At 46.5% G+C, this 17577-nt stretch overlaps 6 protein-coding genes across 8 annotated transcripts; 2 read left to right on the plus strand and 4 right to left on the minus strand.

Moving 5' to 3' along the window:
• Nucleotides 1–41: 41 nt before the first annotated feature.
• Nucleotides 42–1240, minus strand: LOC120449303 (snurportin-1). The gene has a single exon (XM_039631695.2). It carries the CDS (start codon nt 1114–1116, stop codon nt 61–63), a length of 1056 nt encoding a protein of 351 aa, XP_039487629.1. The 5' UTR covers nt 1117–1240; the 3' UTR covers nt 42–60.
• A 982-nt stretch (nt 1241–2222) lies between these two features.
• On the plus strand, nt 2223–3918 carry LOC120449155 (probable proline--tRNA ligase, mitochondrial). 3 transcript variants are annotated; one of them, XM_039631492.2, is made up of 4 exons: nt 2224–2420; nt 2484–2735; nt 2803–3064; nt 3124–3918. In XM_039631492.2, exons 1-4 carry the CDS (start codon nt 2328–2330, stop codon nt 3891–3893), a joined length of 1377 nt encoding a protein of 458 aa, XP_039487426.1. In that variant the 5' UTR covers nt 2224–2327; the 3' UTR covers nt 3894–3918. The 3 variants fall into 3 exon arrangements, with proteins under 3 accessions (XP_039487428.1, XP_039487426.1, XP_039487427.1); XM_039631494.2 differs by lacking the exon at nt 3124–3918 and having other exon boundaries at nt 2223–2420; nt 2484–2743; nt 2803–3006; XM_039631493.1 differs by lacking the exon at nt 2224–2420 and having other exon boundaries at nt 2617–2743.
• On the minus strand, nt 3877–6074 carry LOC120449156. Its single transcript, XM_039631496.1, has 6 exons — nt 5934–6074; nt 5483–5665; nt 5288–5411; nt 5058–5219; nt 4870–5003; nt 3877–4817 (listed from the first exon to the last, which is right to left on the minus strand). Exons 2-6 carry the CDS (start codon nt 5543–5545, stop codon nt 3996–3998), a joined length of 1305 nt encoding a protein of 434 aa, XP_039487430.1. The 5' UTR covers nt 5546–5665; nt 5934–6074; the 3' UTR covers nt 3877–3995.
• A 1423-nt stretch (nt 6075–7497) lies between these two features.
• On the minus strand, nt 7498–8775 carry LOC120449855. The gene is made up of 2 exons (XM_039632515.1): nt 8646–8775; nt 7498–8464 (listed from the first exon to the last, which is right to left on the minus strand). Exons 1-2 carry the CDS (start codon nt 8667–8669, stop codon nt 7607–7609), a joined length of 882 nt encoding a protein of 293 aa, XP_039488449.1. The 5' UTR covers nt 8670–8775; the 3' UTR covers nt 7498–7606.
• Nucleotides 8776–10565: 1790 nt separating this feature from the next.
• On the plus strand, nt 10566–11990 carry LOC120447681. The gene is made up of 2 exons (XM_039629208.1): nt 10566–10833; nt 11278–11990. The coding sequence occupies exons 1-2, from the start codon at nt 10682–10684 to the stop codon at nt 11750–11752; spliced, it is 627 nt and encodes a 208-aa protein (XP_039485142.1). The 5' UTR covers nt 10566–10681; the 3' UTR covers nt 11753–11990.
• Nucleotides 11991–12193: 203 nt separating this feature from the next.
• Nucleotides 12194–17205, minus strand: LOC120447680. Its single transcript, XM_039629207.2, has 6 exons — nt 14794–17205; nt 14478–14732; nt 14010–14255; nt 13766–13945; nt 13348–13696; nt 12194–13141 (listed from the first exon to the last, which is right to left on the minus strand). Exons 1-6 carry the CDS (start codon nt 17203–17205, stop codon nt 13137–13139), a joined length of 3447 nt encoding a protein of 1148 aa, XP_039485141.1. The 3' UTR covers nt 12194–13136.
• Nucleotides 17206–17577: the final 372 nt, after the last annotated feature.

A 17577-nucleotide genomic window follows, 5' to 3' on the forward strand; every position in this document is an offset into this window, starting at 1 on the left:
GGGCCGCGTTTTCAAAACGCCTGCGCAGAAAAGCCACCCCCACACCGCTGCCCATTTGGCCTAGCAGCCATCAGCTGATGGCGGCTCCGCACAGTCCATGTCGAATTCACCCATCTCCAGACGTCGCTGTTGATCCAGTACTCGCTTAAGGCTATCGTACTCATCGCTTTCGACATCCTCATCCGCCTCCATGGTGTGTGGAGCTTGTTCCAGTTCGTTGACTCTCTTTTTCTGCTCCTTAAGATTCTTTCTGTGCTCTGCCAGCTTTCGGTCAAACGTATCCATGTATTGCAACACATGGCTGGGTTGGTAGTCCTCGGGGGCCTCATAGCTCTTACTGACGGGCAAGCCCAGGACATCCTGCATCATAAATGGAAACAGCCAGCATACTAAGGGAGTTTCGCGGCACACATAACTAGCCTCTTTATGGTAAAATAGGAAGCCATCTAGCACTGGCTTGTTCTCCGGGAAAATGGGATACTTGTGCAGAGCCTGCTCCACAGCAGAGGTGTCCTCGAAGTCGAAGTGATCCAGGAGCTTAAATTTCTTTTCGTTGTGCTCGCTAATCTTGGCATAATCATTTTCCTCGAATCGGGCGCGCAGCCAGTAGAAGCGAAAGGATGCCTCGCACTCCTGCAAGTCCTGTTGGCCAAATGCTATGGCATCCAGCACATAAAAGGTGTCCGCATCCTCAACGTACACGCAATCCAGTATTGTTTGGCCCTTTTGCAGCTGCCAGTCGCCGGGCAGCGAAGATCGCCAATCCATAAACATCCAGCCGCCTTTGGAGTACGCCTTGGTGATACCCCTGCTTGCCACCACCAGGAACCTTTTGCCAGCAGGACACGGAACCAGTAGCCACTCACTGAGGTCCTCGGGCTTGTGTCGCAGCCACTCCGAAAGTTGTGGTCTGTATGGGATGCCTTTTTGGTGACCAGAACGTCTTCCCTTTTTCTTCTTTGGCGCCGTTTTCCCGGGCTTTTGCAGCGGACGTGAGTCATCCTGTTCCTGCTGACGGCGCAGTTTCTGCTGCTTTAGAAGCTCCTTTTGGCGCTGCTTCTGCTGCTCACCCATATCCAGACCCTTCTTGTACAGCTCCTGAAAACTCGAGTCCATGTCGAAGGAAGTTTATCAAAACAATGTGCCGGCTAGAATGCAGTGTGACCGTGTCGCGGACGACAAAGTAAGCCGTACAGTTAAAAAAAAACGATCCAACACAATCTCAGTTGTATTGTCAGTCAATTTTGTCATCAAATAAAATTGAAAAAAATGTGAAAAAAAAAAATTTTTTTTTTGAAAACACAGTTCGATTGGAAATTTAATTACGAACTCAACGAGGTATAACATTCCATATTTGGAGCTATATTTTGAATGTTCTGATCAAAATACTGATATTTATAATCGCAAAACACACAGAACATCTATTTTCGGCAAAAATCCAAATCATCATCAAAAATTGCAAAAAATTTGAAAAAAAAAAAATATTTTTTTTTTGAAAACCCAGTTTGGTTGGAAATTTAATTACGAACTCAACGAGGTATGACATTCCATATTTGGAGATATATTTTGAATGTTCTGATCAAAATACTGATATTTATAACCGCAAAAGCACTGAAAATCGATTTTCGGCAAAAATCCAAAATCATCATCAAAAAATGCAAACAAAAGGTAAAAAAAATTTAATTTTTTTTGAAAACACAGTTCGATTGGAAATTTAATTACGAACTTAACGAGGTATGGCATTCCATAATCAGACCAATATTTCGGATGCTGTGATGAAAATACTAATATTTATAGTCGCAAAAACCAGAAAAACCATTTTCGGCCAATATTCAAAATCATCATCAAAAACTGCAAAATATGTGAAAAAAATTAGATTTTTTTTTGAAAACACAGTTCGATTGGAAATTTAATTACGAACTTAACGAGGTATGGCATTCCATAATCAGACCAATATTTCGAATGAAGTGATGAAAATACTAATATTTATAGTCGCAAAAACCAGAAAAACGATTTTCGGCAAAAATCCAAAATCATTAATAAAAATTGCAAAAAATGTGAAAAAAAAATATAATTTATGTTAATTTAAGAAGTTGTTTCAGCGGGATAATGAACAGCCTGCCAAAAATTGTAAAATAATACAATAAAAAGGGACAAATATCAGGTACAAAGGGTGTGCACTGTATGTAGTTTCTCAGTATCATATATGCGGTATTTTGATAACTCAATGCTGGTCACACTGGCAATTCGCATTGTTGTTTTGCACTTACTTTGCCGGCCTTTTTATGGGAAAACAGCATTAAAACTCTTTAAATTAAGTACAAAACATGAATAAGGCCTCCAGAATTTTCTGCCCAGCCCTGATCACACCCAAAAATGCGGTGGTTAAGCAAACGGAGCAACTGTCCCGCAGTCAAAAGGTAGAATTCCACTTCCAAGGTGTTACGAAAGAAGTTGTTATTAAAATTATGATATTATTCCAGCTGCTCACAGAACTGGGATTGGTGAAATCGGGAAGCAATGGCACCTACCAGATAATGCCCATGGCGCAGCGATCGGTGGACAAGTTCATTGATCTGGTGCAGAGCAACATGCTTTTGGCTGGTGGGCAGAAGATCGCCCTGCCCATCCTGACGCCCACGGGACTTTGGAGGAAGACGGGGCGACTGGAAGGCGACATATCCGAGTTCTACATGGTGCGGGATCGCAGCGGCAAGCAGTTCCTCATGAGTCCAGTGAGAGAGTGAGCAGATTTGAAATGGAGCATTCCCCATTCAATTAAACACTTATTTCATGCGTTAGACCCACGAGGAGGCAGTCACTGCCATGCTGGCCACCACCTCACCCATTTCCTATCGCCAATTGCCATTGAGGCTCTTCCAAATTGGTCCCAAGTTCAGGGATGAGCTTAAGACTCGATTTGGCTTGATGCGAGCCAAGGAATTCCTGATGAAGGACATGTACTCCTTTGATGTCTGCGAGGAAACAGCCAGGGAAACGTACTCAGTAGTTAATGCTGCCTACGATAGGCTGTTCAAACAACTAGAGGTTCCTTTTGTTAAGGGTATGTATACTTTCCGTTCTGAAAACAAAACACAATGCTAATGTAAAATTCTTCACCAGTAAATGCTGATACTGGCATGATGGGTGGCAGTGTGTCACACGAGTACCATTACGTATCGGCCGTGGGCGAGGACAACCTGCTGCAGTGCAACTCCTGCGGCTTTGCTGGCAACGCTGAAGTTGTGAAGGCCCCAACTAGCTGCCCGAGTTGTAACAGCACGGATTTGAAGGAAGTACGAGGAGTGGAGGTGGCTCACACCTTTCTGTTGGGTGACAAGTACTCTAAACCCTTGGGCGCCACCTTTCTCAACACCAAAGGCAAGCCGCAATCACTGGTCATGGGCTGCTATGGCATTGGCATCACTAGGGTTATTGCTGCCGCTCTGGAAGTGCTCTCATCCGACCACGAACTTCATTGGCCAAAGCTACTAGCGCCTTACGATGTGTGTTTAATAGGACCCAAGCAAGGCAGCAAGGAGCAGTCGGAAGCGGAGGTGATAGAGAATGAACTTGTACTAAATGTAGGAGAGATTTGCGGACACCAGGAGTTGCTGCATGATGATCGCAAGGAGCTGACAATCGGCAAACGTTTGCTGGAAGCCAAGCGTCTCGGACATCCGCTAACCATTGTGGTGGGAGCAAAAGCAATCCGTCAGGACTCCCCCAAGCTGGAAGTGCACACCAGCAAAGGGGAAACTCTTGAGCTTGATTTAAGTGAAACTCTAAAACTGGTGGCAGAACATAGTCAGTATAAGAAGGGTCTAATACTGGGATGTTTTCAGCCGGACAATGAAGAAAGTAAAAGACGATCAGTTGGCCATCAGCTTTAGCTTTATGCAATAAAGGTAACAATAACACACAACTTTTTACAACCGCGCATCCAGACTGATTAAGCGCAAATCAACTCCGAGCAGCGTTCACCACGATAATGACTAGTGATCCGCATAATCAGGTTCCGGAATCTGCGGGTAGATCTGCACTTGAAGCTGGGGCTTGCGTGGCGGCGGTGGTGGCTTAGTCACCATGCTGGTGTACGACCAAGGCATCTGGTTGCGCAGCTCTTCGCTAACGCGGGGATTCACTGGAGCCGGATATATCTCGCTGTAGCGATTGTTTAGTGGCGACGTCACCGCCAGTTGTTGGACAGCCGGCGAAGGAGCACGTGGCGTTGGTGGCTCCGAGGGTGGATAGTTGAGGAGGTCGGGATGAGCCTCGGTGGTGCGATAGGTGTTGATGTCAGGCTGCGGAGTGACGACATCTCTCTGTTGGGGAACTTGTGGTGGCAGCACCATCACAGGGGACTGCAAAGTGGTGCGATCTCCGGGTGTAAACTGCTGGGAATTCGGACGCTGCTCCGAGGGAATGAAAATGGGCAGCGGCTTGGGTCGGATCTGCTCCGGATATTGAGTGTTCTCTTGCGGTGCCGAAGGCTGAACAGATTCCACTAGGGTGGCCTCCACCACCGGCTGAACTAATGCCACCGCAGGCTGTGGCGTCGGCTGTCGTGTGGGAGCCTGACTCCTGCTGATGGCGTCTGATCTCGCGTTCTGCTGCGCCATGATTCCGGACAACGAGAGACAGAAGCTGACTCCAATGATGTTCAGCAGCCAGATGATGCCAGCGCGACTTGTGAGGCACAGTAGCAGAATCGATGGCGTGGAGAAGTATACGCCGAAGGGCTCCATTAGGGTCCAAATATTGCCAACAGTATCACTATATGTGACTCCAATGTAATCCAGTGCATCTTTCATTGACTAAAATGCAAGCATTATAGTTTATAAATGGATAGAACTTAGTTCACCGTACCGTTGTATGACTTAAGTCGATTCCATGATACACCGAGGCCACCACATCGAGGACACTGCCAGCTAGCACGGATAGGAACCAGGGCCAATAGACTACTCCGGAGATCAGCTTGGTGGTGCGATTACACAAAGTGGCTGCAGTGGATCTTCAGTTATTATAAAAACTAAATGGGCTTTTTTTTAACTCACTTATGACCAACACCGAAGTTGCTACCCAAACTCCGCTAATGACTGCGTAGGTTATCATGAAGATGAACTCCCGGTTGGTAATGGCATATGACTTGGGCCAATCCATGGTCAAAGGCACTTGTTCTCCAGACACCTTCAGCACCGGATCACCACAGCTCTCCTCTGTAGCAAAATGGTATGAAACGTTGCAATAGCGTTCTGTGGCACTTTTGAAACAAACCCATACTCACGCGAAAAGTAAATCATTTCCATGGCGTACTTGAAGGGATTTTCACTGAAGTCCGTAACGCTATCCGGACACTCCCGGAAGGTGATGCCCCAGATGGACAAGCCCAAGTAGGCAACTCCCTGGACCTAAAATGCATATTCATTAAAAAATACTGACGAGCACAATTGGAATGTTGAATAATCTTTATGGCACTCACGAGTATGACAATCGCCATGAAGAGTATGAAGCACTTGGAAAATCCAGTGCCCATGGCGGCCATCTTGATGGAGTGCTATTCCTTCGCCGTGGGATATTTGCTATTCCGGGTAATGGGTTGTGCAACCTGTGATCGCTGGGCCAGCCAATTGCCTACTCGATAAGACAACGCACGCTTTTGGGGCTATAAATTCAATTTGAAATTACAATTCGTCAATTGCGAGGTCTATCTAATCAGCTTGATTAGTTTTTTGGTGGTTTTTGCATATGGAATCAGGATAGCTCAATCATTCCTGGTCTTTTCCTTGCCACACTTGAGGACCACTGACTTATCTCTCAATGGGATGAGTCACAGAAGGAAATTACGTTGTCGTCACTTCAATAAAGTATACGCAATGTTGGCCATAAACATCGGAAACACACTCACGCCAAATCACAAATCGTTATCTCACCGTTGGAATTGAATCGAAATCGCGGCTTTCTCGGAGGTGAAAAATTGAGGGCAAAACGCGTTCACCGGCTGCCTCCTTTGGACTGAGCTCTACCATCGAATGGACATCGACTCTTGGTCTCCAAATGCTCCGCTCTTCCAAAGCGATAAGATAAACCTAATGAATTTAAGGGTTACACCTGTTATCAAAAGCGCCAGAACGGATCGCTGACTACCCCAGATTGTGACCCGCAATTGCACAATAGCAGAGTGCAAATATCTTGCTCATTTTGCAATACAAATTGAGTGCGCTATCAACGAGCTTTTAGGTTTTTCATTCGGAGAGCATAAGCACATATATCAGAACGCAAATATTGGCGAACCTGCCCCCAGGCGGGTAAACAAACAAAGGTACCTACCTACCAGTTAGCAGGAACTAAATTTAAACTCACAGCTGATGGCGAGTTTATCAGAAAGACAAGTGACTTACTTATCACGTTGGACGCGCACGCTGCGTATACTTGATATTTGACACTCAGCTCGTGTACTTTATAAGTTGTAAGTGATTGAGTGCGCAGCGGGAATTTCTTTATCGAAACTGATTCACAATGCACCCAAAGAAGCACCTGAAAACAAGAAGCACCAGTAATTGTTTTGATAAACCTTGTTTACCCTTGGTACATGGTGCCACTGTGAAATTAAAGGTTATCCCATAAAACTTATTCACACCCCGTAATTCTATTGAGTTACCATGTATAATAGGGTGTGTATTGTTTCTATCAAAATAAAGGGCTTCTGAAAATTGATTAGTAAACATTGCCATACAATAGATTCAAATAAAATAGGTAAAAATAGTTTTCTGTATGCTTTAGCGTTGAATCCTATTATCCACATTTAAAAAATTGTCAAAAAAAAAGGCAACAATTAATTTGCAAATATGTGATAAAAAACGAAAATAATACTCTTCTACAAAATAAATTCACACCCTTCGATTGTGCATTACTTACTTATATATTTACAACCTCTCATAGAAATATTATCTATTCTAAGTAATTAACAATGTTTATTTGATCATATAGGGTCGTTGATTTGAAAAGTATTTGGCCATGTGCTTTCTATGTGACTTAAACTTTATCGCTTTCTCCACAATTTTTTAATCAAAGTGCAAACAATTAATTCGCAATATGTTGACTAATGACATTGGTCATCGGGCAATGAAGCTGATTAACACTTTGGGCCAAATATAAACACATCGATTGGATAGTTGGGGGCCCCAACAATTTGGCAATGTTTTGTTAACCCAATTGAATTCCACGTTTGCAACACGCTTTGAGAGAACATATATATTATTTGCTTAAAAACGAAATATTTATTTGCATACGTTGCGATGTTTTTCCCACCGGAGATTCTGGGAAGGTTTCGCATGAATCGTTCATGCCTGGTTGAACCGCTAGCTTCATTAGGGCCTGTTTTTATCCAAGCAATTAGAGCCTCGAATTTGGCAGAGATCCCCGGGTAGATCTGGCCACCCAGTTCTCCACTTCCCGCAGCGTGTGAATTGGAAATGCAAATAAAGAAACTTCGGATCTGATCGGATCACATGACTTTAATTGAACTTGGCGTGTCATAAATATTCGAGTGGCGGGATGAGTTGGAGATGAGGTTTACAGCTAGAGGGTTCAGAGGTCGACCGGCTTAAACGCGAGCCGAGAGGATGACGGGATCGGCCTCCACCTCGGCCACCTTCTCCTTCAGCTTCTCCTCGTCCTTCTTCAGCTTCTGGATAGGCTCCTCCGTGGTGGTGGTGGTGGTGGTGGAAGTGGAGCTGCTCACAATGGTCAAGATGGTGGTGGAGCTCTTGTCAGCCTCCTCCTTCTCGACGGCCTTTGTGGTCGTCTCCAGCTTGGTGGTGGCTTCCTCGGCGTTGGTCGCAGATCCAGCAAGGGCCACCGCTTCCTCCACACTCTCAATTGGAGCCGTGGACGTAATCGATGTTTTGGTGATGCTTATCTTGGTCTGCTTGCCATCGCTGCTGTCGCTATTGGAATCCTCCTTGATGGTGGCCGAGATCAGCTTGGTGTGGTGCACCTGGAAGGTGGGAATCAGTGGCAGGGCACCGCCATTGTGTGGCTGCACCGACACATGATCGATTATCAAGTGGGCGGGCAGACCATCCTCCCCATCGGGCACCTTCCTGGTGGTCTGCAGCAGAATCTTGCGAGCCAAACCGTCGTCCGCGGACGAGACGTCTGATGTGGCCGGCGTGGACTCATCGGATCGCTTGATCAGCTCGTGCTCCTCAGATTCCGGCTTCACCTCCTCCACCACGCTGCCCGGCGCGCTGGCCTGGTGCAGACTCAATGCGGACTGGAACAGACTGTCCTCCAGATCTCCGATCAGGCCGTGGAACGAGACCTGCTTCAGCTCGGCATCGGGATTGGCTTCCACCTGCCGCTTCACCACATCCTGCTTCTCCAACGGCTGATAGCCCGCGAAGAGATCACCCAAATCGAAGGGGGCGGCCAACGAGGAAGCCGCCAGGGTCGCCAGCAACTGCAAGATAAGTGGAATTTGTAGTACTGAGAAACAAGTACGTCGAAACAATGACTAAGCTTTAACATGATAATAGTTAGATTTAAATTAAATTGAATTGTGAGACAGGTGGACTTTGTGGTGGAATGTAATCTAACTGATTACATTTATAACTGAAATGCCTGGGAAGATCTTAACTCACGGTGGTTAGCAAAAAGCACTTCATGGCCACTGCTACTGCTGATTTGGTCCGGGTGGTTGTGTTCAGCTCCAAGCTCAGATCGGAAATAAGTTTACGGCCCAGTGGCCGGTGAGTTTTTAAAGTTTTCCGGCGCCCGCCGAACGGCCGACTGAAAGTTTCGACTAAGCTTTATTATATCGTTCAGTTAGCACATTAATCGCTTGGTTTGCCGAACTTGTTTTGGTGCCTGCGCGTGCTACTCCGTCGATGTTTGGGACCAAACCAATTCTATTTGTGATTCGTCCGTGTTATGTTTGTTGTCCAGCTCCACGGATTCGACACTGCAAGAAAAAATCTGGAATTGCTGGAAAATTCAAATTATCAATCAAATTATCATATCTGCATCCAAATATAATTCTTATTGCAAACTAATGGTAATACTTTGAGCCTTCATGATTCAAGTTTAATTCAATTAGTTGAAATATATTCCAAGGACTTACATGCTGTGACCCAGGAGTTTTACACATCTTAGAGTGGCGCTTTTTAATCCAATTTGATTGTCTTAATTGCGGTAATTAACATATATTTACTAAAATTATATTTCCAAGAAGACGATCAAAATAAAAACAAGCTTAGTCTGAAGACTTCAAAAGGCCAAAACAATCGCACAGAGAAAGAAAACACGCTATACAAACCGCAAACTATTTTGGGAATATGAATGTACGTTTGTATCTTTGAGATACTTTTGCATCCCTGGGATGACTGCACTTTGTACCAATTACAACTGCGCCTCTTTAACACTTCATAATTAGAGCCATGAGATCACCGGGGCACAAAGTTGATATGCGAAAAGTGCAAATTAATTTCAAAATTTTCCGCTCAGACAAAGGTCCATGCTGAGGTGAAAACTTGTTAAAGAAACGCGCCTGCAAACCGATTTGCCTCCATATCGCAAAACCGCAAAGCATTTACTGTGCCTTCGATTCGCCGGAGAAAGACTGGCGATCAAGCAAAAAAAACGCAGAATCCGGGCCATCATTAATGAAAGTCAAGATCTGGCTGGTTATGCCGGAGTATGGGCGGCTTTAGGCGGTTAACTCTAGTGCGGATTAACTTTAATACTCGGCGGGTTATAAAAATCACAAATTTTTAATTTAATTATACATTTTTCAGACACTCGGCGGGGGATGTGCGTAATACCCCATCACATCTGTTCTCTAATTCTTTTTCTGAGTCAGCTATTTCTTGGTACCTTTAAGTTCTGACGTTTCCAACTATTTTCTGATCTATCTTTTTATTATTTAATAACGAATCAGAGCAGTATGGCCCTGACATACAAGAATAGAGCCAAAGCTTTATGATCATTTACTGCCACACGAGGCGTATGCGTAATATGAAGAGATTCAAATTGAAGAAAGCTTAGCATGTGACGAGTGAAAACTTTACATTGCATATCAAATGCAAACGGTTGTAGATATTCTACGTCAGCCGGGTCGTATGCTTAATGTGAATAATCTTGGTAGACAGGCGCGTGTCCAGACCACATGCAATGATCCCGACAAATGCGTCACTGGAGGTGCAATGTTTATGGGATTATTTTTGGCCCAAGCCGAGGAGTAAACAACCGTGCGAGAATTGCGTAGGCAAGCCTTGCCAATGGTCAATATTTGTGGGGCTCCGACTGAGGACAGTCCCTGGGACACGCTCCCAAAACGAGCGCAATTAATTAGAGTCTTTGCGGCTCGAAAACAATTGCCAGTCCAGCTAAAAACGGAAGCCAAGTCCGAATCAGCGCCTAGAAACCGGCGACAGAGACCCCGGAGAGTGGCAAACCTGTCGGGCAATTAACAGATGCCGATAATTACGCGGAATCGCGCCTCGCCAGCGGACCCAGCCGAAGTTCCAGCGCCGCTCCAGTCGCTATAAAAGCGCTCTGATCTGCACTAATTAACTTTAAACGCGCGAAAGTCAGGCAAGGCACCGGAGCCACTATCCCTCCAAGCAGAGCTACAGCAGGCAGTCAGTCTTCCCTTAGCCCCAAACGCCTAAACCTAGAGATGCAGGTCCACCAGGCTGTGTTTGGTGCCGCCGTGCTCGGCATGCTGTTGGCCATCGGAGGCTCCCTGCCCGTGCTGGATGCCAGCTCCGGCATCGACAACGCCACCATCGAGGAGCTGAGGGCCAGCGTCAACGATACCCCCAAGAATCTGTAAGTCTAGAAGGGTTCATAATATTCCTAGAATATCTGCAAGTTAAGAAAGGTTCATAATATTCCTAGAATATCTGCAAGTTTAGAAAAGTTCATAATATTCCTAGAGTATCTGCAAGTTTAGAAAAGTTCATAATATTCCTAAAATATCCAAAAGTCTAGGAATGTTTATAATATTCCTAGAATATCTGAACGAACATTGAACTGGCTATCGAGATTTCAGCATATATTACTTTTAGTTCTTCGATATATCACTAATATACTGGAAACTTGAAATAGATTTGATTGCGAAATCCAATATTAGTAATTAGTATAGTATTATTTTGTATTTTTATCCAAAATTAAATTGTGCTAATTGAAACATAGATTTAACCAGAATTAACCAATTAATAGAAGTAGACGTCACTTCAAAAGGCTTCTAACCGGTTTTCGTTTTCCTTTCAGCTATGTGGTCAAGGCGGTGGTCTATGAGATCGGCATCCTGACGGAGGTGGGCGAAAATGACACGAGCTTTGAGAGTCAGGAACGCGTGGATCTGACCTTCTACGACACGCACAGCAACAAGAGCCACATTGACCTGGGCAACATCCCGCTGCCCATCCAGACGAACGTCACCGGTCAAGTGCTGACCGGCATTGCGCCCGTGAATCTGGGAGCCTTCAGCAGTCCCCAGGAACTCCTGGAAACCCTGCCCCTGACCGGCAGCATTGTGAACATCACGCACAGCGACACCGCCTTCTATCAACTGAGCAGATCGAACACCAGTGCCGCCGACAAGCCACAGATCCTGGATCAGGATGCGCTGTCCAAGCTCACGCATGCGGCCCAGTTGTTCCCACCATCGTCCCAAATTGGGCAATCAGTGCCAGTGAACCCAGCCGCCGATAACGAAGTGCCCCAGACGGAACCCGAGGATTAGGCTTACTCCGCGGAATCTTTCTCATCGTGATGCAGTGCGTTGCTCTCCATGCAATCTATAAATACGTGTATACTCTAGATCTACTTAGTTTTATGGCTTCACACTTAAGTACCTACAGTGCTAGAAAAGACTGGACGAGGACAAGAGATCAGCACTATTGCCTTGGTCTCATCACAAGGTTGGAATTTCACTTTTCTATTGCAAAGTAAAAATAAATTTCGCATTAGTGCTAGGTAAATGAGGCGTCTCACTCTCTTCTTTCCAACTGGTGTTATCTGGTCGTCTTCGGACGGTGCGAGGTGGTCATAGTCATGTGAGTGGCGAATGCTAAAAGCATTCCGATCACTTCTCACCTCTGACGTCGGCGGTTGGTGGAGTGGAACCAAAAGTTAGAGGCCCGGCTGGAACCCCTTGAGGTGCAATGAAAATCTGCTATGGTCGTCGCATTTTATATTAACTAGGTTTTTAATTTTCTCATTTTCAGTTTGTTTGTTTGTTGTTGTTGTTGGTTGGTTGGTTGGTGTGTGTGGTTTTGCATTATAACTGTATTACATGGGGATCTTAGGTGGTAATAGATGATATATATTTTAATATTAATAGATAATGTGTAATATAAATATAAGTTTAAACTTGTACACAAAAATTAAAATGTCGAACGTCTCTCAGATCAGTTTAGAAGAGTCCTCCCTCCCACGCTTCGCTTCATGAAACTTCATCTCTGCCTCATCGACTGTTCGTACAAATAAGCTAGAAGATTCGAGAGAAGAAACGAAACGTAGCACGCTATCTGCGTGGGCGGGGACCTATTCAAAATGTATATACATACTGCAACACACATTTGGATACTCGTAGTTTTCGTATAAATAGTTTAGTTTTTAACTAATTTACATAGTCATCATGCTGACGATGCGCTCTGGCGGCTTCTTCATAATATGCTTTAAATATAGTTAATTATATATGTATGTATGTGGTATATTTTAGTAGTAGCTACAACTTCAACTTATGTGCACACTCCAAAACGTATGTAACTAAAATCCGTAACTAGTATCTCTAGTGAATCTATGCCGTTAGCGTTTTGTGTATCGCGTATCCTGTAGCTCGTGTGTGGGTGTTTAGGCCGCATCAAGTGCGGGCTACCCTTGTTTTGTCAGGGGTAACAGGACAGGTGGTCAACGCGACGGATTTCCACTCTGCTTTCTTGTTCCCGTCCGCTCCAGTTTCTGTTTATTCTCTTGTTCTTTATACAATCCGACTTACAGAAGTAAAAGGGCGGGACCTTGGGGGCGCCAAGGTCACGTTGGGCTTAAAAACGAAACTAATGTTAAAGCGCTGTCAATGCTGCAAACGTTGCGAGATTAGTTTTTTGGTTGATTCAACATGCTCTTTAATCTGCGAAGACAAAAATAAATTATAAATGGGAGAACGTTTTTCAAAATATTAAGAGAGATAATACGTTATTGCTTGTAAACTATTATTTCTAACTGATTGTGGATACAAATATTTATGATATCCAGACAAAATATTACTAAGGAACTCAAGCCATAGCATAGAATTCTCCCAATCAATCTAAACAATTGATCTGGAAAATCACTTACCTATGACATGACTCTCCATATTTGTGATGCGTGGCTTCGATGCGGGCTGTGGTATGATGGTGATCTCATCGTTTATCTTAAGTGGCTTCAGCAGAGAGTCATTGGCCGCTCCCAACGAACTGCGCGACATCCCTGCCCCAGATCCCGAACCGCTGGACTGCGCACTGTTCTTCTTGCTGTCCATCGCCTTTCTGGCCACGGTACTGTGAGCGGTGTAAACGTGCGTCTCAAATTGTTTATACATGCCGAAGGTCGCCGTGCAAACGGTGCACTTGTAGGACAGGTGAGCGGGCTTCAGGGTCATATGATGATCGCGCGACACGTGATTCAGCAGTTTCCATTGGTACATCTAAAGGAATAACCGGAATAGCGAGATGTTATACATTGTTCTCTGTGTCCACCTATACGAAAAACTCACCCTTCCACAGACTGGACAGCGACCAGCATCCTTGCCCTTGTTGGCAGCCTCCTGCATAGAGCTTGTGACCAAGCCATGTGAGCCCAACAAGTGTCTTTCCAATCCCTGATCCGTAAAGAACCGGAACTGGCACTTTTGGCAATTCAAAGGCGGCCTATTGTAGATCATTTTGGGGTGAATCTGTTTCAAACAAAGCATTTATTAGTAAAGGGGAAAATCGGGGAAAATGGAAACTCAGCTCTACCTTCACTTTGTGCATCCACTGCATGTGGTTGCGCAGCTGCTCCAGATCCTTAATGTAGCCGTCGCATATCTCGCAGATAACAAATTGTGCCTTGTTATTACCGCTGGGACTCTGACCGGGCTTCATTCCAGTAGCCGCTTGTGGCGCCTTGCTGGACGAGGCTCCCGCTCCGGCACCCACCGAGCTCTGTCGAGGTAATGGCGTTATCGAGATGCTGGGCTGTCCGGCCATCGGCTTCTTGGACGCCTGTATAAATAGATAGATATTCAATTAAAACCGGTTTTTAATGAGAAACTACAGAGAGTATATTTTGGTACAGCTACAAAATGCTTAAATAGAAAAGACTGTGCTGGCCTGTATTAATTTTACAAATATACCCTTATAAAGGCCAGTTTCAGCATTAAATGAAGTGTTTTAAACGCCAGTTTCAGCATTTAATTAAGTGTAGAGCGTAAAAACGTAGCTTACCTGGACAAGCTGTCCGGCAGCCAGCTGATAGCTGTTGGGCAACGAGAGTCCTGCATTCATCGCGTTGCCTCCGCGCACAGGCGCCGGATTTCGCACCATGTTCTGTTTGGGTGGCTGTGGGGCTCGCTGACGCATCTTGGCCGCATTCTGGGCAGCTATCGCGGCCTGAAGGTTATTCCTCGCCTGCGCCGCCGCTTGCTGCTGCTGGATGTTAGCCAAAGCGGCCTTTTGTGCGGCCGCCTGTGCAGCCATAGCCTGGAAGAGATTAAACCGATTATAAACAGATTACCGAAGACTCAGATGTAGATATTGGTACCTGATAGGCGGTGGCAGTGCCCACAAGACCATGACGTGGCTTGATGCGCGGTATCTTGGCCGGTGCTTCCCAGTCGTTTGGCGGCGCCAGGTTTAGCTCCGGCCGGAACTTCTTAGCGCAGACAGGCTGATGACGGGCCAGCTTTGCCTTTCCATTATCCTCAAAGCCGCAGTTGGGACACTGGTGGTAGGGCAGTGGCTTTATTAATCGCGCCTTTATGTTGTGCACCGCCTCCATGTGGTAGACAATCTCCGTGGCGTTCCGTATCTCAAACGTGCAGAAGTTACACTTGTACAGCACTCCGTTCATATGCGGCGTCTCGTAATGATTAGCCATCGCCATGGCAGACTCCGACTTGAAGTTGCAGAACTCGCATCGCTTCATTCGGAACTTGAAGGGCGTGTTTTTCGTTTTGGATGCCTGCAGGTTGCCTGACAGCGCATTGATGGCCATCTCAAACTCCTTGGAATTTTGTACCTGCGCCTTACGCATCTTGCGCTTCTGCAGACGCAACAGATCCGACTGAACGTACTCCTGCACCAGACCTACTCCAATGTCCATAAAGAACTTGCCCAACGGACTCTCAAAGTAGTTCTCCTGTCCTGGCTTGTTGCCTCCCGGATTGTTTACCGACACTCCGCCCGCTGTTGCCAAGGCGGCGGCAGGCTTGATGGCCACCTTTAAGGCGCTCAGGTCGTCGTTTGCCTCCTTGATCAGCACCTTAGTTCGCACTCCCGACTCCGAGTCGTCGTCGTCGTCCTCGTCATCATCATCGTCAGACTGCTCCGACCAGGACTCGTCGTCACCTCGTTTTTTCTTTTTCTTCTTGCCGCTCTCATCGGTCGCGTCCGCTGGCTTGTCCTCTTTGTTTTGCTCGGTCATCATGTCGAACTCGTCGCCCTTGTCCGCCTCGGCCAAATCCTCAGGAGACAGTGCATACTTTGTTTCGATTGCCTTGACGACCTCGCAGATGTTTTCGCGCGGTGGTTTTTCATAGATGTAGGGTACAATGAAGGAGGGCGCTTCTAAGACGAACATATCGTCGGTAAGTCCGGGCAGAAGGTTGGCGTTGTTGGTCATGCTGGGCAGCCCAGTTAGCGATAACGTTGGCGGATTTAGCTGCACTGGACTGGCGCTCATGCCGCCCGTCATCGGAACTAGCTTGGGCGGCACAACACCCAAATTGGTGGCCGCTCCAGTCACAGCATTCGTTATGGTCACCGGGTAGACAGAATCTCGGGGACCCGACACAGAGCTCGGACTGCCATCGAGAGGCATCAACGAGCGGGCATCCTTGATGGTCAGCTGGCCCATTCCCGAGGGCGTCGAACTACGCTGTCTCTTGTGGCTGGGCTGTTGAAGCTGCGGGTCATCCAGGTCGCTCTTGCGCTTGCCGCTGGGCGAAATACTTGGCGGTGTGTCATCCTCAATCACGACGCAGTCGTCGTCGTCATCGTCCTCATCATCCTGCACGGGCGGCGGAGGGGTAGCCTTGACAACTGGCGGGAGTTTCTTTATTGGCGGCGGTGGAGCTGGCGCCTCCGTATCGGAATCAGAGGCTATCAGAACAGCATCGTCGGAGGATTCGCCACCACTGGAAGAAGCTGGTTTGGCTGCCTGTTCTGTGGGTTTGGCCGGCTCCTTGTGCTCCGTTATATCCTCCATTTCTTCGTCACTGTCCTCGTCCAGGTTGACCACACCACCATCGGAGGGAGCTATTGCCGCCCTGGCCTCTGCTATGCTGGCTTGGCCGTTTTCCTTCTGCTTGGGACTAGCCCCAAACCCGTTCTCCTGCTTTGCGGGTGGCTCTTCCTCGACGACCCCGTCGCTGGCCACACTCTCCTCGCCATCTAGATGCGCTTTCTTCCCGCTATCTAGTTCATTCTCCTGAACTGCTCCCAGTGGATCTTCAGCCTCGCAGCTGTTTTCCGCTGTGCTACCGATCTTCTCGGCCTCGTCTTCGTCCTCTGGCTCGTGATCCCCATCTCCGTTTGTGGGAGCCTCCTCCTCCTCTTCCTCATCCAGTTTGGGCTCCTTCGAGCTGCTGCTGGTAATCTGTGAGTCTTCGTCGTCGTTCCCCACTTCGTTTTCCTCCACGTCTTCGGCCCCATCCACCTCCATTATCTCATCCGGCACTGGAGCTTGTGGAGATGCCTGGGCCACATCCTCTTTAACGATGTCCTTGTCGCCCTCGGAAAGCAGCTCGAGCTTTTCATTGGAGGCGGCATCCGCCAGATGCTCCACCTCCTCCTGCTGCTCCTCGACCACTTCCTCCTCCTCGTCCACTGTTGTGACATGCTGCTCATCATCATCTGCTGATGGTTTACTCTGTTTTGGGGAACTTGATGCGCTGGCAAGCTTTGTCGTGGGCTCGGCCACGCCCTCCGGCAAAACGACATCGACTTCAGTCATTTGAGGTCCGTTCTCTGCTCCGTGGAATGTGCCCAAGTCGGTTTTTCTTCCAGCTGTTTGTGTTTCTGCAAGAGACACAATGAAATTGAAGAATTATCATAAAACTCATTTGGGAATTCAAATTTTTACTTAATTTTACTTAATGACTGCTTCTTCTTTAGACCAACCGGAAAAATTGGCACGTAAAAGAAAACTAAAGTATCAAAAAGCAACGAATGAGCAGCACAAAACGCAGCGGGCGAAGAGTAAAAATAAAAAGAGCTAATACTGCAGAAAGAGGTGGGCGAAGGGGCGAGACGGGGCGAAAAATTAACAATCACCGAAAAATATTTGAAAATCTAGGTGAATTTAAAAGGTGAACTCAAGAAAAGG

The sequence above is a fragment of the Drosophila santomea genome, chromosome 3L (assembly GCF_016746245.2).
Source record: "Drosophila santomea strain STO CAGO 1482 chromosome 3L, Prin_Dsan_1.1, whole genome shotgun sequence".
NCBI classification, from domain to species: domain Eukaryota; kingdom Metazoa; phylum Arthropoda; class Insecta; order Diptera; family Drosophilidae; genus Drosophila; species Drosophila santomea.